At 32.3% G+C, this 23,386-nt stretch overlaps 1 protein-coding gene across 2 annotated transcripts in view; it reads left to right on the top strand.

Annotated features, from left to right (window-relative positions):
- The window catches only part of Esyt2 (extended synaptotagmin-like protein 2), a 147,824-nt gene that overhangs the window by 10,241 nt on the left and 114,197 nt on the right, over positions 1 to 23,386 (top strand). The window contains exons 2-4 of one of the 2 annotated variants that reach the window (XM_085808484.1): positions 2,815 to 2,879; positions 10,589 to 10,726; positions 20,766 to 20,842. In XM_085808484.1, the coding sequence (XP_085664610.1) occupies positions 2,815 to 2,879; positions 10,589 to 10,726; positions 20,766 to 20,842 (280 nt within the window). The remainder of the gene's footprint in view (positions 1 to 2,814; positions 2,880 to 10,588; positions 10,727 to 20,765; positions 20,843 to 23,386) is intronic. The other variant, XM_085808483.1, reaches the window with a different exon arrangement.

The raw sequence follows: 23,386 nt of genomic DNA, 5'->3' as shown, positions 1-23,386 counted from the left end.
TCAATGGCATGTCCTTGCTACGACGCTGTCTGACCCAATCAATCATCACTTTGTCATGATTGTCACTTTTAGCATAACGGACCCTTTTTCTGTTATTCATTGCAAGTGGGGTGTCGGAATCCACAAAAAATTCAAAAGTTCCTTTTTCTTTTTGCTTATGTCATATACAGTTGTCTTTCCAATGTCATACTCCTCGCATAATTTTGAGACCGATATGCCTTTATCCATTTTTTGCAGCAATTCCACTTTTTGTTTGGTGGACATCGAAATATGCTTTCGCTTTGTAGATCATTTGGCAGCTCCAATATTGGAAACTCTTTTTGACATAATCGAAAGTTCAAGCTTAATTTTTATAAACTTGCTCTAACAGTCTGCAAAAAATAATTCAAATCCAATTAGAAGATTAAAAAACAGCGCTAAATGAAATGCCTGAGAATCAGTAAAGATAATTTTAGCCTAGCTTATATTTTTTTTACCGATAGTTAAGGAAGTGACAGAGAGGTTATTGAAAATGAAAAGATTTCGATTGACAAATTAGTCGGATTTCTTGGCACAGCAGTTACGGGACTTGAACAGTGGAACTTTACAACTGAACAAGAAATTGAGTCTGTCTACAGAATTAAAGAGAAAATATTAGCATAAAAAATGAAGGAACTTAAATAACTTAGGTTGAAAGAAATGTTTAGTAAAGTAAATAAATATTAAGCTTTTTTTTTTTTTTTTAAATTTTGATAACCTTTAGGTCATAAATGCTTCATTCTTTCATAAATCATGATTTCATATTTTTAATTTTGTAATTTCAGCATGCCATCTTACGAGATTTAAACTGATGATCTAATATCTGGAAGAATCCCAAATCGCCAAAGTCCCGACGAGTCCAGATCTTGGGCTTTGTACTGTAATAACAATAATACTGACATGTCATTTTTGAAGAATATTTTTAAGAATCCTTATCCATACTCAGTGGTATAGCTAAGGTTTTCAGTACCGGGAGGGGGCACTAAAGATTTTGCACCCTTTTCTTTGTTCCAAGAATGGAAAACATTTCATTCTAAAATTTGTGGCATCAATTTGGCGCCCCCTAGATGCTGCACCCAGGGACAAATGTCCCCGCTTTCCCCACCCTAGCTACGCCACTGTCCATGCTATTTTTATCGCATGTAATTGTTTTAGTCAACTGCAGTAGTTTCACACTTATTAAGCTGTTTTTTACACCATTTCATGGACATCAGCTGCCCAAGAATACATAAATCTAATAGTAGTGACAAACTATATTCTGGAACCGCTGAAGCAATTTCCACCAAGGAGGCCCTTTTCCTTTTTGCAGTTTTTAACATTTCATGCCCAAATAGTTTCATCATTAACATAAAGTTTCATAGTGTGGCCATTTTCGCATACTTGTTTTTCAGGTAAAAGACTTCGTTCTCGAAAAAATGATATGGCATCCATCTTATTACTTGGTTAATTAAAGATTGTTAACGTTATATTCACAAAGAAAAAATAATGGGTATATTTTTAAGTAAACTATGGGAATTCAAAAACCTCATCAAAAATTAATAATAGGGTCAAAAGTCTTTAATCCGGACTCGTCAGGACTCCGGATTATCGTCAGGATTCCGGATTATCGGTTTTCCCGGATTATAGATCATCAGTTTAAATCTGGTAAGATGTCATGCAAAAATTATAAAATTAAAAATATGAAACCGTAATTTATGAAATAAGGAGCAATTATATCATCTAAAGGCTATCAAAATTTACACACACACACAAAAAAAAGAGCTTAATATTTATTTGTTTACTTTATTAAACATTTCTTTCAATGTAAGTTGTTTAAGTTGCTTTGTTTTATGTGCTAATACTTTCTCTTTAATTCTATAAACAGACATAATTTCTTGTTCAGTTACAAAGTTCCGCTGTTCAAGTCCTATAATTGCTGTGTCCAGAATACCAACTAATTTGTCAATCAAAATTTTTTCGTTTTTAATAACCTCTCTGTCACTTTCTTCACTATCGGAAGCGGTATATCGAGACATGCTTTCTCTTTGTAGATGCTTTGGCAGCTCCAGAATCTGAAACTCTTTTTGACATAATCGAAAATTCAAGCTTACTTTTTATAAAATTGCTCTAACAGTCTGCAAAAAATAATAAGCCGGATCCAATTAAAAGATTAAGGAAGAACGCAATCTGCAACATTAACTGAAATAGATAATTAGATAATTTTAGCCTAGCTTATACCGTTCGTTATACATTAAACGCGCATGCGATTACGCATGCACAGAAAGTTTGTAGCTTTGAGGTCCGAATTATAGATCATTCCGGATTATGGACGTCTGGATTAAAGACTTTTGACTGTATAAGAACATGCGGCGAGAGCAAAAATTCAGCATGAATGCCTTTATAAGATTATATGGTGAGATATAAGAATATGCAATCAGATTTTGGCGAAATATCTCAGTTGATTGGCAATTCAATCTTGGGGACCGCTATAACAAAGTACACAAAAAAATATGCTAAGAATATATTGTATTAAATAATGGAATTTTATTTTTCTTGCTCATAAATTATTAATGGTATGTATATCTATATATTCTGAGAATATATGGTACTTTCTGATTATCTGCACTTTCACCAAAAACATGCAAAAAAATGTGCATGAGCCAAAGCAGTATATCACTAAAGTAGTTATGTGGCAACCCACATGTCACCTAAAAGAATTTATGGAGCAACTCAGGTATGCATATAGCACATGTTAATATTGACTATTGCATAATGCTGAAATTTACGGATGCTGAGTTTGTGCAATTTTTTTTTAAGCGAAAACAGATCATCATGTACATGAGGAGAGCAGCAGCGCAAAAGAAAAACATTTCTTGAGAAAGGTAAGTATTTTATTTTCGATGTTTCGTGCTTTTTAAATTTTGTTGGGTGCACTTGTATGGAAGTCTTAATGTGCTTCAATTCTTAATGTTACGAAAATGGCTGTTGCCTTTCATGCATTAGCTTAGCAGAAAATTAGTTACCCTTGAGTTTGCAAATGCTTTCCAAAACCAGCAGCAAGTTTGTAACATTTTGGTGGGGATGCAGATAATCAGAAAGTCTGTAAAGTTATGGTACATTTTTGATTGGCCTCAGGAAAGCAACAAAACAAGGTAGAAATGTGGAATCAAATGAAAGGAAGACTCTCCAAGTTTCCGTAGTATGATGTGCAAGTGTGTGCATACACAGGTGATGATGCAACACCCCAAACTGCGAAGCAGCAGATCAGTCCACCTACATCCATGCTAGTCGAGATGTGGACCGTACAGAGGAAAGTGCAGTGTGTTCTGTGGCTTGCCAAATTCAATTTGTGACCAAAGTGCAATGTGAATATTGGTGCGTGTACAACGAACCGCCACCATGTAGGAATAACATAAATCGGTGGGATAAGCAGTTTAAGGATGCCAGCAACTTGTTGTACAAACCCTGTTCTGGCAGGCCATCAGTCAGTGACGAGGCTGTAGGGGCTATACGAAAGAGTTACCTAAGAAGCCCTAAAAAACCAGTGCATGTGTGTGCTCAACAATTACACCTAAGCAAGACAACAGTTCATAAGGTATTAAAGAAACGTCTTCGTTTAATGGGGTACAAATTGCAGCTGTTACACGTCATCAAACCAATGGATAGACCTAAATAATTCGCGTTTGCTACAGATATGCTTCATGAGATTGACAATGATAACCGATTTCTGCAGAAGTTTGTGTTTAGCGATGAGGCGACATTCTATGTTAGTTGACATGTTCATCGCCATAACGTCTGAATATGGGCTGCTGAAAATCCTCATGCCTACATAGAGTACAAACATAACAGCTCTAAAGTGAACGTGTGGTGTGGCCTGATGCATGATTAAGTGATAGGACCATTTTTCTTTGCGAAGCAGACTGTGATGGCAGACTACCTTGACATGTTGGAATTGTATGCAGTGCCACAATTTCCAGAAGGTGTCATCTTTAACATGCCGATACTATTCCATACTATGCCAACATTGTTCGTGAATTCTGGACACAACATTTTCCCCCTTGGTGGATAAGCAGGGGTTCTGTCAATCCATGGCCACCATGATCACTGGATCTGATGCCCTTGGATTTTTACTTGTGGAGTTATGTAAAGCAACGTGTGCACAGTGAACATATCAATGACATAAATCATTTGAAACAGAGAATCGCAGACGTTGTTTACTCTGTTACACCAGATGTCCTTAACCGTGTGTAGGAAGAACTGGAGTATCATTTAGATGTTTGTAGGGCAACAAAGAGCCCATATCGAACTGCACTGAATAGATATGAAACTTCAAGAGGTTTTTCTTTTGTTTGTGAAGATTTCACATTTCTATCTTGTTTTGTTGCTTTCCTGTTACCTATCAAAAGTGCACCATGACTTTATGGACGCACTGTATGTATAAACTTAGTTTATATGTTACCAAATTAGCTGTTTTGAAATAAATTTCAAAATATTATTTTAATGTAATGCACTCTGCATTCTTTCGTGGTATTTTGCCTTTTCTTTTCTCCAAACAAACCTTAATGTTCTCTTAGGTTCTGGTTCTTTCGCAATGAAAGTGTAAATGTGGGAAATACCTGGCAAATATGTCTAACATCTTGTGGTTGAAAAATATTTGTTACTTCCTTATTATCCACACTCTCCAGTCATCGAGAGTCATTGGCTGTTTGTGATAAATTTTTTGGCCAAGCTAAGACATGAAAGATAACAGCCATTCTCTAAAATGGCAGCACATTAAGAATAGCAAAAAACAGCAACAGTTAACAAAATTAAAAATGCGAGAAACATCCATAATAAAACACTTACCTTTTTTTTTTTGACGTGCTATTCTCCCTACATACACAGCAATCTGCATTGCCAGTATGTTACCATTTTGCAAAACATAAGCTATTTAACTTTTCAGTATAATTTGTTATTGATTGATAAATTGATAAACTAATGATTTAAAAGCAATAAATGCAGTTCTTAACAGTTTTTTTTTTGTTTTTTTTTGTTTAATCAAATTGATTTAAATAAACATGCATTTAATTCCTGATGTATCTAATCAATATGTTAAAATTTAATTAAGTTTTTTTCTAATGCCTGGGATACGTAATGGATAAAGAATACTTAAAAAAAAAAAATATATATATATATAGCCTATTGCAGGTTCTTTTTTTTTTTTTTTAGGCAGATCTTATTTGGAAATGCTGTATTGCAGTTTAAAGACTTGATGCAATTGATGCAATTATATTGACTTCCTGGAACCATGCTAATAATTTGTAGGAAAATTGTTCAGTGTTCATTATGTTCATATGTCCAGTCTATCTCTTAGTCAGTAGTCTGTATATTATATTATTATTAACACATCCGTTGCCGATCATGCACTGGCTCATGACTGGCATTATTGCTGAAGACAGAGTTGTAGCTATGGTTTTCAGCGCCTGGGGACAGTTGAAAATTTCACACCCCCCTCCTGTTTGCTAAGAATAGAAAATATTTAATTCTAAAATTTTGTAACACCAGTTTGGCTTACTCTGGATTCTGCACCCAGAGACAGATGTCTCCCCCTTGTCTCCCTCTAACTATGCCCCTGGCTGAAGAGCTAATTACGCTCTTGCATATGGTGTGGGGTTATGTTTGAGGTGCCAGTCATGCGCTGGCATGGGAGAAGGAACGTCTCATAGTAGATATTTCAAGTTCAGTCGCCATTATGTTTTGAATATATATGTTGGTATTGGCATGGAGTGAAGGTTAGAAACTGGTTGTAAATGTGCATGCATGGTTTGGAATGGAAACAAAGTTTCATTTCGTACAAAGATCATCACGAATAACATTCTGAAATATATAGTTTGCAATATCATTGTAACTATCTCGTAATAAATTCATTTGGAATATACATATTTGTTTGCGATGTAGTTTCAGACCAAAATAATGCATGCTATTACTTATTTTGATTCACTTTTAAATGCCACGCACCAGTACGTAATGTGATATTACAGAAGTAATTTTACTTCTAATGCCAATCACATGCTGGTGTGTAGTTATAAAGTTCCATGCTTTTAAAGGCTTAGTAATCAATGCGGTCAGTGCAGGATTTACGTATAAGCTGCACAAGCTATAGCTTAGGGCCCCTTGGGGCCACCTTCAAAAATTGTACTATATCCCATATAAAGGGAAAAAAAGTCATATCCGTCATAAAGGGCCCCATATCTTAAATAGCTTCAGATCTCATCAAATCTAAATACAAGTCCTGAATGTGGTGCACATAATCATCTTTTATTACCTCTGAAATATTTCGCAGGCCCACCAACGGCGGAGCGGTAAAAGTCGCTGAACACTGGTAGTTCGGTCCAAGGTTTGAATCTCGCAAACAGGCTGGCTGCATGGGTGTTTTCGTGGTTTTCCCCATGTGTAACGTGTACACGAGCCAGTTTCCCTTAGAAAGTCCTCCATGAAGGCATCCCTTCCCTTAGGCAGATAGCCCTCGAGGCTTTGCCATAATCACACACACACACTTTTAAATGTTTATTTTAATAAGTAAGTTGGCATATGGGTACAATCTATTTCTATGACACAGCCAGCATTAACCCTAGAATGCTAACCTGCATAAACTTTACTCACACAACAATGAAATGCATGCGTAACTTGTAAACCTTGCATACTAGCTCCAATATCACTCAAATATATTATGTTTTTTTTTTGTATTTAAGATGCACTTGTAATTGTATGTGGGATATTTTCTGTCTTTCAGGACCCTTTACTAAATGTAAAAGGTTAGTATTCTAGGGTTAACTACCAATACAACCTCACATAACTGGCAGCGTAAGTGTTAAGCTTCTTTCTGGATATCTTTCATCTCCCTCGAGAAAGATTTGATGGGTTTCGTTGAATAGGTAGAGAGAGAGAGAAAGAAAGGAATTTTGCTACAGAAATAATATACATGATGTGACTTTTATGTTTCTTAGTGTAGAATTCTTCATTAAGAATAAAAGAGAGGGGGGGGGAAAGGGAAATCTTTCATTTTGACATTATAAAGCTTGTTTAAATTCACCATTGGAGCTTAGTTTTCCAAAGTAGGCAGTAGTCCACGTGGGTTAGGAGTGGCTTGTAAAAGAATGTGAAGAATCATCTATGTATTTCAAGAGTAGAAAACTATTATTGATCAATTAGTATTTTCTTTAAGTTAGAAATTTTGAATTGATTATATGCTGGGAGCTCATTATCCTAATCATCACAAAACTTCCTGCATTAGAATTTGAATTCTTACAATAAACTGTGTATTTAATAATATTATGAGATTGTTGATTTTAATAATAGTTTTTATATCATATCTTTTATTGCTTTTTATAGTTTAATAGACAAGTATTTTAGCAACTGAACTAAAAGCATGCTCTGAGTCCCAAATGATAAGCATGTCTTGTTTCTTTGAGCAAGCAGATTGTTTTGTATATTTCTGTTGCAGAGGATAGTTTTTTTAAAGTATAACTGAAGCATAAAAGGAGTCTGTTGCATTGTGAGCCCTAATATTGAGAATATATATACAAATCTAAGGTGAATCTGAGGGCACAGTTCATCCATATCCAATGATCTGTAAGTTTCCATTAATTTATGCTGATAGCATCATCAAGTCCAGATGCTAAATAGGAATGGGACTTTTCTGCAAGCAAACAGATATTTCTATAACAGTAAAATCAATTAATGTACCTCTTTTGAAATTATCAGAATCAAAAACAATCATCTACGTATAAATGCAAGTTGCTTTGGAATTTCTGAAGTGATATTTTATGGTAGCGGCCAGAATAAACAGATTTGTATGCAAGTGATATGTTAGTTTTAGGTAATAGTTTGTCATTATTTAAAAAACATATTTTAAGTAATTTATTGTCTTCTCAAACTCCTACCGTTAGAAATGTTTTCTCAGTATTTCCATTCAGTGTAATGGGATGTTCATACAATCTAAGTGTTATCCCCAACACATTTATATTCTGATTTTTGCTGCTTCAATTTTAGTTGACTGATCAAATATTTCCATGTGAATTGTATTTTTTGTCAGTTTGAATTGCAGCTCTGTATGATATATAACACTTTCTCAACTTCCCTTCAACAAAAATGTAATTTTTTAGCTACTCATTAATAATTTTATTCTTTATTTTAGTAATAAGTAGCATGTTATCATTGAAGTTTTAGCTCCTGTTCAAAACAGCAGCATTATAACAATATTCCATTCCTAATACTTGGCAATTTTTAGACTGTATTTTCATCGAATCAACTGCTAAAAATATCCTTTATCTATTATCATCAAAGCCGCCACTTATTTTCCTTAAAAGCAATATTTTGAGAATCTTCATTTGTTATGGATTTCCTTGCTATTTCTCTAAACAATTATCACTTTTTCATGATACTAGATTCATAAGATGCTAGACATATAAACATTTCTATATTAAAAGGGAGGTTGCAAGTTTTTTATTTCTAAAGGCAAGATATTTTATATAAATGCAAGATTTGCAAGCAATAGTCTCTTTGGGGAAGAGTTATTAATTATTTAATTACTTATTTTAATGATTAAGTAATTTATAAAAAATTATGCAGTATCATTGTTACTATTGAAAATCATGCAAGCAGGCTTAGTTATTTGGTGATAATAGTATACAGAAAAGTTTCATCCCTGAGAACTGGCATAAGGATTTTATTGGTTTGCACATTTGCACAACTTGCAAATTATTTATTCATTGCAAAAGAAATGCATCTATTTACAAAAGGTATCATATATCACTTAAAAATTCATAAAACTGGTAGTGTTTTAAGGCTTCATTCAGATGATGATTAAGCTTTGCAGTTTATGGCCTAAAAGTCATTAAATCCATTCATACCTGTTACGGATTTAATGACTTTTAAGCCATAAATGTCACTTAAAAATTAATGAAACAGGTAGTGTTTTAAGGCTTCATTCAGATGATGGTTAAGCTTTGCAGTTTATGGCCTAAAAGTCATTAAATCCGTTAACATCTGTTCAACAAGATTTAAGCCATATTCTTTCGGAGAAGGGAACTTGCACATGTGTGTAGCTAACTCAGCAAAACATCAACTGATGTTTGTTTCACTGCAATTGGTAATTATTATAACAACTTGGCATAAAGATGAAAAGTTAGAACTTTTAGACAAAATCTTTAAACCAGTTTCTGTTACATAGAAAGACCTGGTTGCTTGGCAATGAAGCTTGGCTTAAACCCTTATGACTTTAAAACCACCATGTGAACAAAGCTTTAGGGACTGGAAGATATTAACATGGGTACTGATTAATGGAAGCTCAATAAATGATGTATGAGCTTTCATGAAAGGTTCTGATTTAACACTGTACAGTCAAAAGTCGTTAATCCGGACTCGTCGGGACTTTGGCGATTCCGGATTATCGATTTTTCCGGATTATAGATCATCAGTTTAAATCTCGTAAGATGGCATGCAGAAATTTTAAAATTAAAAATATGAAACCGTAATTTATGAAATAAAGAACAATTATGATCTAAAGGGTATCAAAATTTGCAAAAAAAAAAAGCTTAATATTTATTTGTTTACTTTATTAAACATTTCTTTCAATGTAAGTTGTTTAAGTTTCGCTTCGTTTCATGTGATAATACTTTCTCTTTAATTCTATTAAACAGACATAATTTCTTGTTCAGTTACAAAGTTCCGCCGTTCAAGTCCTATAATTGCTGTGTCAAGAACACCGACTAATTTGTCAATCGAAATTTTTTTGTTTTCAATAACCTCTGTCACTTTTCTTCGCTATCGGAAGCGAGTTATAATGACAAGGAACTTGTTTTAAATCATATCAAAGACGAAGCATATCGAGATGAAATACTACATTTGGTAAGGAATTATAAGCCAAATAAAATAAAAACATCTGCGCTGAAGATAAGGATAGTGCTGACAAATAAACTTCCAATTCATTACGCGCCCGCCGCCAAGCAGCGTGAAATTGATAAACAGATTTCGGATTTCAAAACATACTTTCGCTTTAGATCCTTTACATATTAACAAATATATATCGGAAATTCTATTTGATATAATCGAAAGTTTAAGCTTACTTTTATAAAATTGCTCTTACAGTCTGCAAAAAATAATAAGCCGGATGCAATTCGAAAATTAAGGAACAACGCAATCATCAACATTAACTGAAATAGATAATTATTTAGCTTATACGTCCATTATACATAAAATGCGCACGCGAAAACGTATTCTGCACTTGCGCACACTCATATGCGCAGTCGTAAAAGGTCTTACGCGCACACGTGAACGCCTCTGCGCATGTGTCAAAGCGGCGCATGCGCAGAAAGTTTTTAGTTTTGATGTCCGAATTATAGATCATTCCGAATTATGGGTGTCCGGATTAACGACTTTTGACTGTATATACCGCTTTGCTATGCTGATATGTGCACTCCCCCTTTACAAAAATACCCTGTATAATGATAACTTTTTATAATTGTTTTTAAATAATTTATTCTAAGTTTTTTCCCATGCATTATATTTTGTGTAGTTTTTTTCAAATCATTATAACTTAAATACATTTTAGATATTGAGGCAACTTTGGCCATATGTTGGAATTTATGTGAAGGAGATGTTAAAAGAGACTATGGAGCCAAGCATCAGAGGAAGCTTGCCATCATACCTACAAAGTTTTCGTTTTGAGAAAATTATACTTGGTGATATGGTAAAGTTTATTTAATTGTAATGTGATTTTAACATTGATTTGCCATTTTTTAAATTACACAAATTTGATGAATCTGTGTGCATTTTTTCAGTGTTACAAAGTACATTTTGAAAGTCTTAAGAATTTGTATTAAAATATATAAATATCAATCTATGCAATTCAGGTTACATTTTCTCATAATACTGTGTGTTGTGCTGAATACAGAATCTCATTCTTTCTAACAACTAATTAAATGCTACATCTGATTTTCCTTTGGATTATTATCTGCAAATTCTCAGTTGACCAGCATAGCCTTTTCAGGTGAGTCAGTTATTTGATAGGAATATTTTCCTTGCTTTGGATGATAAAAAATAACTGAAACTAAAGTTTGATAATAAGGAGGATAAGTAAGAACTTGAATCTCAGAGTCCCGTAGCGACTGAAGTATTTGTGTGAAGTACTGAGAAATCTCTTGCATTGTCATGATGTAATAGAACTACCTAGTAAAATTTCTGGTCATCTAATTAATATTTTTTTCAAATACATTAGGCAAGCATTTTGTGATGTACTGTTCAAGAGTGACTATTAAATGATATATTATAAAATGCTTCTTTTAAAAAAAAATCTGCCATTAGGAATTTAGTATCAACTATAGAAAAATGAGATGAGCTTGCCATTGTCAGTTAACTGTTAGTCATTATGAGTGTGTGGCTGTGTAGAATATTTCCTCTTTAAAGAACAAAATATTTTATGTTTCAGGTTTTTTTATTTACAGAACTCTCAAAAGTTTCAGAGTGACCTAAATACATAAAGTCAAACTCTGTGGCTAAATGTTTTGTGAAATATTACATTTGTCTAAATTTTCTGTTTTTTAAAAACATGAGAAGGTTCTTAAATATTTGTTAGTATCCTGTACTGCTAAATGTTTTACAAAGTGCTCGATTAATTAAATTGTCACATAGAAGCTTATAGCCATGGTTTGTGCACTCTTTTGAAAACTTCAAAAAGCCCTTTAATGCTTAATATTGTTTTCAAGTCCTTTGAAAGTACCTGAAAATGATTTGTTAATGTTGAGAAGTTTTTACTGTTTTTACTGCATTTTGAATTAAATGAATAATCATTTCAAATCTGTGGCATTCAGGACTTACATATTTTCCATAAATACAATAAGGAGAAAAAAAAGTAAAATTATAAAATATATTACCATATACCTGGGATTGCCAAACTTTGTATTGGTAAACTCCGAATTTTACGAGTTGCAAGTAAATTATATTGTTCTAAAAGTAATAACAGATTTGAGATAGAAGAAAACGTTTCAAATAAATCAACAAGAATTTTACAGTTCTTTATAATACAGTGAAAGCCCGACTATTTAGCATTCAACTAACTGAATATTTTAGAATTTTAGAAAAAATTCGCCCCAAAATTTGGTGAATGAAATATTTGTAATGCCATTATTGAGCTTGTAATGCTTTTAACATATATACATTGTTGCCAAACAGTGCGATGTAACACCAGTAATTGATAAGCAAGATGTCACAAAACTTATCATATGAAGACTGCTTTGGTATAATGTAAATTCGATTAATTCTCAAAAAGCTGGTTTACTTTTTGTAAAGAAAGATATAAGCTGTATTTTTTCATTTCATTTTGAAAAAAAGATTAATATTTAGGGTTGTATAAAGTGAAATATTTTCAAAGTTACAGGATCTGGCCATCAAAAAAGCTACGATACATGACTTCTAAAACAGATAAAGAATGATGGCATAATGTGAAAAATTATGAATAAGCATTTTAAGTGTTTTTTAAAAATACTGTATCTGTAATCTGCATCTTTTTATTATCTAACTAAATAAAGAATAATTTATTCATTTAAACTTCTGCCGGAATGATTGGCGATATCTCAGCAAACTCTCGTATGTGGTGGGATTTCATAACGAGATCAGTCTTATGAAGTGCGTTGGTTTGTATAAAGCTAAAAAAAATTTTTTTTTCAGAATCTTAATTTTACAGCTAGGTTTTTAACCAATAAGGTGATTTTTTTTTTATAATTCTAGAGCATAAATTTTCCCACTAATTTAACTTTCTAATGTGAATTTCATTTTTTATACATTCACCTGACCGTAATTTGGCATTTCCTAAACCTTCTGGATAGTTGAGATTTTTCTGTATAGGTTACTTATAAAAGTTAAGTAATTCTCATTGCTCAGGAAAGTGTATTCGTATGATATAGAAATTATAAACTTTTGTTCAAGATACAGGCTAGTCTTCTTTCAGGCTTCAGGCCTTCTACAGGCTAGTCCTCACACCACATTACAAGAAAGCAAAACATTCTGCATTTTCCATTTTTAATTATAATTGTAAACTGATTTTAATAGGAGTAAATGATTTATTCATTTAAAATTGGAAGGAGTCATGTTGATAGTATATGAGAAAGTTACCATTCAAATGAAGAACAATGTAGTTATGTGAAAAATGGAATTGTTATTTACTTTTTTTAACTTTTGAGTTATTTTGACATTTTAATTTTACTCTGGAACATTATGCATCTCTCTGGAAAGAATAGAAACCAACTTGATGGACAACATAGAGTTGTGGAAAAACTGCAGTCAGGAATAGAAAAAAGTCTTTTAAACTGTCAACTTGCAACTTTTTTTGCATAAAAGACATTCTATTCATTGTATGTTCTATTATAGCACAACTTGCACCAAGCAGTTTTTTGCTGGAAAGATATGTATATCTAATTTGATGCTTCCAGCAAGAAAACATAAATAATTTTGGCTATGGTAAAAAGTTTTCTAAACAATAAAATATACCTTTTAGTTAAATTATTCAGTAAACAGCAAATGAAACAGAATTACTCACTAAAAACTTTTGGTACTTCTACATATTAGTGCAGTGACTTTAGGCAATTTGTAAGGTTTTGGTATAGAAGAAAAAGAATGATGGCTTATAATTGTAAAACATTATTTATTATGTACATGCAGTAGGTATTTATATTGAAAATCAATTAGACTCCCTTACAAGCATATTTTTGTTTTCATTCCATTGGAAAATTCATGTTGACCATTTTAATAATAAATTCAGTTGTCCCATTTTGTATTCCTGCAAAAATTAATGGCAAAATTTTACTACTATTTCTTTCATTGCAAGGGAAATTTACACTGCACTCAAAGATTTCAATGAAAACAGGGTTCGTATGGTCCTTAAGAGTCCTTAGACTTTTTGGAATCGATTTTTGGTCCTTAAAAAAGTCCTTAATTTTGGCCAAAATCAACAGAAGGTCCTTAATTTTAAACATCTGAAATTTCCGTCTGTTTTTACGAATGTCATTTAGAGTGTGAATTAGCATTTTGAGGAATATTTTTGGTGATTCACTACCGTATATATGGTAATCTTTTGAATGGGTTCATGAGTTATAATTTGTTTCTATTTCTAATATAAATAATGGGATACTCGAGTTTCTAAGCAAGAAATGAAACATAAGCATTTTGAAATTCATTTTTTCTAGTAAAAAGCTCTTAAACAACTTTTTGCTTTTGGGAATGTGAATTCATTTATTAAACGGTTCTAAATTTGGCACTTTTCAACATTTTGGCGATTTTAAGATTAGTTTATGTAGAAACTTTTTAATTCCAAAATCTGAGAATTTTTCGACAATTTTTTTTTAAAACATCATAACATTGATAAATTTTATTAAAATAATGGTATTATATTTAAAAATAACATTAAAATAAAACATTTTTATTTTTAACTGTCATATTATAAAGTTTCATTTTGGCAACTTAGACAATATTTTAAATCTGAAAAATAAACAAGGTATAATACTATAAAGCATAATTTACGAAACAGCTCTTAGCAAAAGCAAAATTAGGTATGTAATTAATTAAAAATGTCTTGTTTTTAATTTTTTCATTGTAAGAGTGTTTCCCATGTAATTGTCTCAGAATATTCAAATTTTTCAGAATGTGCATCAGTTTTCTCTATAAAATTAATTTTATACTTTTTCCCTCCTACTTTTTTCCAAAATATTTCTGGCTTTTTTTTTCTGTTACAGAAATGGTAGGGATAATTTTTTTTTAGGATTTTAGACATCGCAGCTTGGAAAGTTTAGAAGGATTTGAAGGCAAGGTTTATAGACTCACGATTCTAGAAGATTCGAGAAATATGTGACAAAATGAAAAATGTCTCCATATTATCAACACGTAGTGGATGTACTTTACAGAAAGTTTGCAATGAATTTCTTAATTTTGGGAGAACATCTGGAAGAACAATGAAAACATAATATTTGAATGTATTACTTCTGATACTAGAATCTTAACATGTTTATCTTCTCTTTATTTTCTATACTTTTCACTACACAGAAGCATGGAAAATATCAAAAATGCTTCTGATCTTATGACATGGGCAGGCATTATAGAAAGGGATTTTTTTATTAATAAAGAAAATGAAAACTTACAGTTTGAAAGATTCATCTAATGTTTCTTAACGCATCATACACATAGCTGGCACTAGGCATTTTCCCACCTGATGCAATCTCTGTGGATCCTAAATTCTGCTGCCTACTGCCTTTCTAAATTCTGCTTCCAATGCTTGCTCTAAATTCTAAAAGTTTTGCCATTTCTAGATTTTGTTGTTCGGTGTGTCACTAAATTCTAGAAATTCTGCCACATCAGCTCTGTAACCATTCTTTACTATATATATTTCATATTGCTTCCGAATGTTCATATTACTAAAGAAATAAAATTAGCCGCTTTTTCTGTACATTCTTAATGCATTTGGTGTTTTTTAGAATAATGGAAATCCTTAATTAAATCCAAAAATTCTAAAATGAAAAGGAAACGTGTTGAAAAAAGAAACTGAGTACATAAAGGAAATTATTCTTCAAAGATATGTGCAGTTATTATTATGTAAATTATGTAATTGTTTATGATTTCAACCTTTACTATAATTTCCCATTTCTATTTCCTCATATGATAGAGTTATTGAGCCAGATTAAATTACAATTAAATTGTGTATCTTTGACCACTAGTCCACATTATTAGTTTGAATTTGACTGTTCTTGTTTAATTACATCACCAGGAGCTGTAATTGATTTTGTTAGTGGCAGAACATGCCTTTATGTTCTAAGTTCTTTTTAAATAAGAGGCTTATTTAAACCTTTGTCCGATATTGTAGTTAATTTCAGACATAGCGATAATATACTTCACGTCTGTCGGGCGTTTTGGACTATTTAACTTTTACCAGATCAATTAAACCCTCATAGGTACATTAGGGATGATAAGTTAGGAGATGAAGCACGCAGAAACTAGTGAGAGCATTGGTTTGCATATTGAGACAACTCTCTAATTGTTAGAAAAGATGCTTAAAAGAGAAGGAAATCAATATAAACATTCAAATATGACCAACTATCATAAGTGTAAAATAGTTAATGCTACTTGATAAATTGCTTAGTTTATTTTATTCTCAAACTTATTAACAGTTATGTTAATTAATTCATGTTAAGTAATAATGCGTACTACTTAGGGATCTATTTTATTTTTAGGATAGTATTACAAAAGTGAAATTCAGGCATAGATAATATCTTCAATTGAATTTATTCAGTTCCCGTTTGCTCATAGGTCCTTAATTTTTTTCATTAATGGTCCTTAAAAGTACTTAATTTCCGTGTGCAGAAATGTGTACGAACTCTGGAAAAGGGAGAAAACTACCAAAATAGACTAAAGATGTTAAGAAATATTTAATGAAAATAAAATATATCCAAGGAATTCTTCAATTAGTGTACCGTACATCCGTTCTGAATAAATTTGTGTCACTCTGTGAGGGCATTTGTCTGTGGATGTTCAAAATATTTCAAAAGAAATTTCTCAAGGTTGAAAATGACATTATGGAATACTGTTAAGTTTTTTGATCAGGCATTTGTATATGTAGCATTTTTTCCATAAATATTCATGATTTAAAACTACAGTACTGTTAATTTTGCACATACATTTCCCTAATTTTTTCTGTGGAACTTTGTTTAGTAATATTTTAAATATTAATTTTTCAGGAACTTTGTCTTCACTAGAGGCAGATTGAGTTTAAATGGGATTAATTGGGATAATTTAATTGAAGACAGAAGATGTTTAATTTTTGCATTGGCAGGCATTATCTTGGATTTCAAGTGCAGATAGATATTAAAGTGCAGAAAGAAGTGAGGAAAAAATATGCTTCCAATAAGAAACTTTTGCATTAAGTATGCTGGAGGAAGTTTGCTGTTGAAAGCAAAACTTGCAAATGTTGTTTAAGAACGTAGTGTCGAGGCATTAGACGAATTCAGGAGGCATTAGGAACTGCAAAATCTATGTTAGAATGGCTATAGGAACTGTAAATCTGTGTCAAAAGGACTATTAATGTTAACAAAATGTTATTCCTTGAAAGCACTATTTATATGAAAGCTACTTTTAGTATTATTTAGTTTATAAGTTTTAACTTTATAAGTTTACCAAAGAAAATTATGGAATTGTGGAGTAAGCTGTAGAAGAGAGATTATTCTGCTTTCCCCCCAAAAAATGTTCTCGTTACTTAACAGTAGTTAATTACCACGTTTCTTCTTCATTAAGTCGACAGCCCAGGGTGGGTCCTGGTCGTCTTCAGAAGTTTTCTCCAGGCATCTCTGCGTTTGGCAACTGTTCCCAGTTTTTGACCTTTAGAATGTTTCGGTTGTTTTCAACACTATCAACCCATTTCACCAGGGCTCTAAACTCCAGTTGCAGTTCCTATGGGCTTTGCCAAAGGATTTTCTTATTCTGGCCAGATGACCAGCCCATAAGTCTATAGTTTGAATAATTTTACTGCGTGAGGTTGTCTGTAGATCTTGCATAGCTCTAAATTAGATCTCCACGATCTATTCGCACAGAGCCTGCCAAATAAGCAATTCAAAACCCTCTTTCAACCCCTCAAAGCTTCTTCATCATCAAGACAAGTTAGGACAAATCTTTGTAAGTCTTTTGTAAAGAAGTAATTTAGTTCTTAATTTGAGAAAGCTGGATTTTAAGTTGTTCCTCAGGCTATGAAAACATCTATTTGAAGCAGGGAATCTCATTTTTACAATTCTTCTCTGCTCCCAGATAAGTAAAACTGTAAACTTTTTCAAATTTATAGCTACTAATTTCTATATGACTAAGTATTAAGTCAGATTTTGAACAAGGCCTATATTTAAATTTATTTTCGTTCACAAGGTTAAATCTTTTCGCACTTTTTTCCAGTGCCATGAATACCTGTTAAAGAGCAGGATCAGTACGACAGCAATGCGGATATCATCTGCACAAGCCAGTAATTGAATAATCTTATTAAAAATATTTCCTGTATTATTTATTCTAGAATTTCTAATAACTTTTTCAAGTGCAATATTAAAGCAGGCATGCCAGTGCATCCTCCCTTATTCCATTCTTGAAACCTCAAGTTGTTTTATAAAGTCACGTTGCAAATGAATTTGTTTCTTGGTTTCCTAAAGCGTCAAAAGTTGGAAGTTCAATAAGTTTTTCTGGAATATTTAGTTCATACATGGCTTCTGTAAGTAATTCCCTACATCACAGTTTTGAAACAAGCATTCGTACACAGTTTTGAAATTGATAAAAAGGTTGATTGTATCTATTCCAAATTCTCTGCATTTTTAAAAAATCTGCTCAATAGTTGATCTTCCCCTCCTAAAGCCACGTTGATAATCACCGATTGCATTATCAATGTAAGGTAAAAGTCTGTTAAAAAGAGTAGTTGAAAGAATTTTATAGGCTGCACAAAGAAGACTAATTCCTCTAGAATTGCTGTAATCTAGCCCATCTCCATTGTTTATCAAAAGAGAGTGCTAAGTTCCCATTCTGTTGGGAATGTATCATAATCCCAAGAGAATTAAGGATTTCCAGGATAATTCCCCAAAGAAGTTGAATTAAGCGCTTTATTAGTAGAATGCAGTTGGGTCCTGCAGCTTTTAATAGTTTTGAAGGAATATTGTCTGGCCCAGGAGATTTATTGTTTTTTAATTTCCTTACAGCAGGGTTCACGTTTTCCAGAGGATGGAGATCAATAGGCCTTGGATTTCTGCTTGGGGATCGATTAAGTCTTAGATTTCTGCTTGTTATTTCACTGTTCTTTGCATATAGTTCAGATTTCAGTAGCTCATCCAGGTGTTTCCTCCATTTCTGTAAAATGTCATTCTAATCACTTAAGATAGAAAGTCTTTCTCTGTAGTCAGTGTTGTTCTAGGTTTGAAAATTTCTCTCTTCACAAATGATTTTGTGAAAAAAAGCTCTGCTTTCCCCTACTCCTTTAAGATGTTTAACATCCTGTAGAAATTTTTCATGAAAGTTCCTCTTTTTAGCACGGTGGATCCTTTTCCCATTTTTTTTCTACCACATTTATATTCATCAACAGCTAAATACTGTATGCTTTATTTGAAGCTTATTCTTATGTACTTTATTTTTGACGTCAGTGGCAGCCCTGCATTGTTGACCAAACCAGTCATCACTCATTCCCTTTTTTGCTCTTCTTTTTGCTGCTTCTGTTGCCAGTTTCAATAAGTCATTTTTTTAACAGATTCCATTTCTCATCTGTACACTCCTGTTCCTCCAATGAGAGCTTTTTTAATTGTGTTTCCAATTCATTCTGGTATCTCTGCTTTATATCTTTCTCTTTTGACAGTGGACAGTTAAATTTGTCTAATTTCAACACCTGATTTCTACAGGCATGAGAAATTCTTGCTCTGTTTTTCATCGTTACCAAGTCGTGGTCCGAGTCAAAATTCGCTCCACTATATGATCTGACATCCAATATGTCTGAGGCATGAGGCATTCTGATTAAAGGTGTCACAATCTGGTCTTTTTTGGGAATATGTTTGTGTGAAAAGCAAGTACAGGCCACCTCTGTAACATGTTCCATAGCAAAAAAATATCAGTCTCTGCCTATTATCCTTTGAGTCGTGATGTAGGGTTTGCTCACCAGTGGTAGGTCTGAACCTATTTTCTTTCCCTATCGTGGCATTTGCATCTCCTAGCAGTATCTTGATATCATATTTTGGGTTGGTAGAATGCAGTACATGGACTTTTCTTAAAAAGTATCCTTCTTCTAGTCATCCTTCTGTTCAGTTAGCGTATGTCTATTAATTATATTAAAGAATCTACCTTTCAATCTAATTCTGCATAATTTGGGAGACTTGGCTTCAAAATCCATAACAATAAGTCCAATCCTCTTATGAACAATGAGACCTGTGCCAAATATGTTTCATAGGATCATAGCTATAAAATATAGTGTAATGTGTGCCATCATAAATTCCCTGTCCAATCCATCTCATTTCCTGAAGTGCCATCAGGTCAATTTTATAATCATCCATTAATTTTGTTGAAGCAGAAACTTCCTTGTTTCTATAAAGTGAATGCAGATTCCAAGTTCCAAATCTCAGATCCCTATGTTCTAACTTGCTTCCTCAAGGGCAGTCCAGATAATTCTTCCTTTGATTCTACATTGATGTTTACGGGGTGAGGTTGTTAGCTTCATGCCCAACCTTCAACCTGGAGGACCAGTCCTGGATATAATCCCCAAAGACAGTAGCCCATACTCTAGATACCTATTTTAGTTGCTTTTTTTTACAACATTATGCTTACTATTGCCTATGAATTATTAAATGAGCAGTGTTATTCTTATGTGTCTGACTTAAAAATTTTAATTAAAACATGAATCAATATTTATGGATGTTTCCATACTTATATTTGAAAATTTGTTTCTGTAACTTAACTGATTTATTCGTGTGAATCATAGCTTCTCAAATTTGTAATTTAGCTATGTGAAGTCACATTTTAGCTATAATCTTCTTTATTTATTTTTATTTTAGCTATATGTATTTTTTTTTTTTTTTTTTTTTTTAAAGTTAGAATTCATACACAGCTAGATATAAATGACATTTTTTAATTTATCTCTCATAACAGATATATTTAATGAATGTTTTTTAATAATAGTATAAATTTTAATTTACTTGGAATATTTTTGCCTTCAGATATATTCTTTTCATATTTTTATGTATCCTTAGCCACCCAGAATTGGTGGAGTTAAAGTTTATCAAGAAAATGTTTCTCGAAATGAGATTATCATGGATTTAGAGATTCGGTAAGTTGTTACTATTATTTTGTGTTCTGATGCTGAAAGATATTGCTTCTACTTTCTGAATTTTCACTTGTTATAAAAATAATTTGAATTATTCTTTTCTGTTAACCATGTTATATATTTTAATGCTAAAACATGCACTTAATATGTTTGCGACCAGAAGGCAAGAATTATAATTGACAATTTATGTATGGTAATTCTTTTGGTATTAGACCCAAAAATCTATTAAATTTTGGAAATGTGTGTACAATACCTTCTACCATAAGAACTACTAGAAATGCTGTAAATGTGCTTCATCACTATCATGGGAGTTTATTTTCATACTGTGCGCATGTGCACGTGAAATGGCATCAGCAGTCAGTCAGTATTTTGATGATGTCAAGACTTTCCCTTCTCCTTTAAGAATGCTCTTGCAAATTCCATGCGTATATGTTCCATGATTTGCTGAGTGTTTGCATTATATTTAATTTGTGCAAAAAAATTTACCTATACAATTAGCAACTGAAACAATGATTAAGCAACTTGCAAAAAAGTCTTGTGAAAGCAGAAAACATGTCAATGCTGAGAAAAAGTGCCTTCTGTTTAAAGCTTCCTGAAAATACCTTTAATTGTGAATAATGTCCTGATTAGGACTTTCAAGTGAAGTTTTAGGTAGTAATATGGGAACCATATTTTTTAAATTTTGAGAGACCTCTAAAAAGCATAGCAAATCTTTAAATATTTGAATGTTATTTCATGTTTAATCTTTTCCTTTAGTTTGCTGATTTCTTATTGAATTCTTCCATAACTTACATTTTATGTGTTATATCTGTTTTTTTTTCCTCTCTCATTTGATCCTATAAATGGAATTTTTTGTTTGACCTTAGTTAAATGCTGAAAATTGCCAGGAGCTGAGCTTTAAGACTGCTTAACAGTGGGAGTTTGACCCAGGTTCAAATTTGAGGTGGGGATGAGCTAGAAGCTTCAGAGTTTTAATAATTTTCCCCATGGGTAACATGATTATGAGTAAGTTTCCTGTAAAAAATTCTTCACAAAAGCATCCCTTTCCCTTGGGCAGGTAGTCCTTGTGTGTTTTTTAGAATAGTCTATTTTCTAGTAAAGGCCATAGAGTTTTGTACGTTGCTTTCGAATCCTGAGATTAATCAAACATGTAATTTTCTACTTATTTTTTCTATTTTTTCTTTAAAATTTCATTCCTTTTAGGCTACCTCATTGGATAGTGGTGATAGTACATCATTATGCTTTAATGCTTCCATCTTTCTCTGGTTTAAGTAGTTGTCCTTGTCCTTTTATCATTTTATCATTGTTTGTGCTCTCACTTAAAAAAAAAAAAAAAAAAAAAAAAAAAAAAAAAAAAAAATCTGAAAGCTTTTACATTTTATATTATGCCCAAAGGTTTTTTTTTTTTTTTAACGTTTTGTATATTACCTTTATTTATTAAATGCCATTCTTCACCCTTAAACCATAAAATTCAATTCAACAGCAATATCACAACATATTTAAAAGAGCATATCTTTAGAATTTCCAATACAGTCTCTTACACTGGAGATAAAAATGTCCCTCCCCCGCACAGTGTTACCATTGCTCGTTTTGAAATTGTTGAGTTTCTTAGTCAAAAACTCATAAATGCTTTATGAAATATGAAATAGATAATAAAACGAATTGCAAATTTGGGCTTCCAAATGCCCATATTCGGATAAAGATGTACGTTATTCAAAATTTGATGGCTCTAGCTACTGTTGTTTTATCACAATGTGAGAAACATGCATACATTTATGCAAATTCTTCATTGTTTAATTTCTTTAAATATAATACAGAGCTCTAATATTTGGTGGCAACAATTTAAAAATGATTCACAATTTATAGTGAATCAATGCAAAATGTCAAAATGAAATTAATAGCCCTTCTGGGCAAATTGCCCCTTCGGGCTTAAAAAAAAGTGCATCTGAAAGCACAAGACTTTATGCTCTGACCAATGTCATACTTATTGCAGTATATTGTAGCTGGTTTCTTGTTATTTTTTTTATCAAGATATTATCTAGTGTAGGATAAATGTAGCTTGCAAAACCCGAAATTTTTGTATTGAGTATTATTCTGTGAACTCTCATTAGAATCTAAGAAAAACTTAGAGAAGCTAGATGCAGTTTATGTGTATCAGTTTGCCCTTTTACCCTCTTTTTTTCGTTTTATACTCTAAATTTATATAATCTCTAACCAGAAGTAGTCAATAATTAGGGGCTAGTAAGATGCTGCCTCAAATAAATATGTGAGTGCAGATATTGCAACAAATTAAAGTGATAAAAATATTTTGTACTTGCGTGTTATCGCATCCACCTCATTAGAAGTAGTCAAATTTTCAGAATCTGCCAAAGTATGGTAACCATGTCCGTAACCATTCTTCAGGCAACCATATTCATAGCAATCCTTCAGTCATGTAATGATGGCATATTCATATGCCTTCATTTTGTTGTATTTCAACTGTTTTTGGAAATCATGATTTGTTTTTGCCACAATTTTAGAATATCCGGTTGCAAAATGTACCTGCAA

Source organism: Stegodyphus dumicola, chromosome X1 (assembly GCF_044657685.1).
Source record: "Stegodyphus dumicola isolate Sdum_Otavi_A_Nest chromosome X1, ASM4465768v1".
Classification (NCBI taxonomy): domain Eukaryota; kingdom Metazoa; phylum Arthropoda; class Arachnida; order Araneae; family Eresidae; genus Stegodyphus; species Stegodyphus dumicola.
This window is presented reverse-complemented; position numbering and strand designations above follow the sequence as displayed.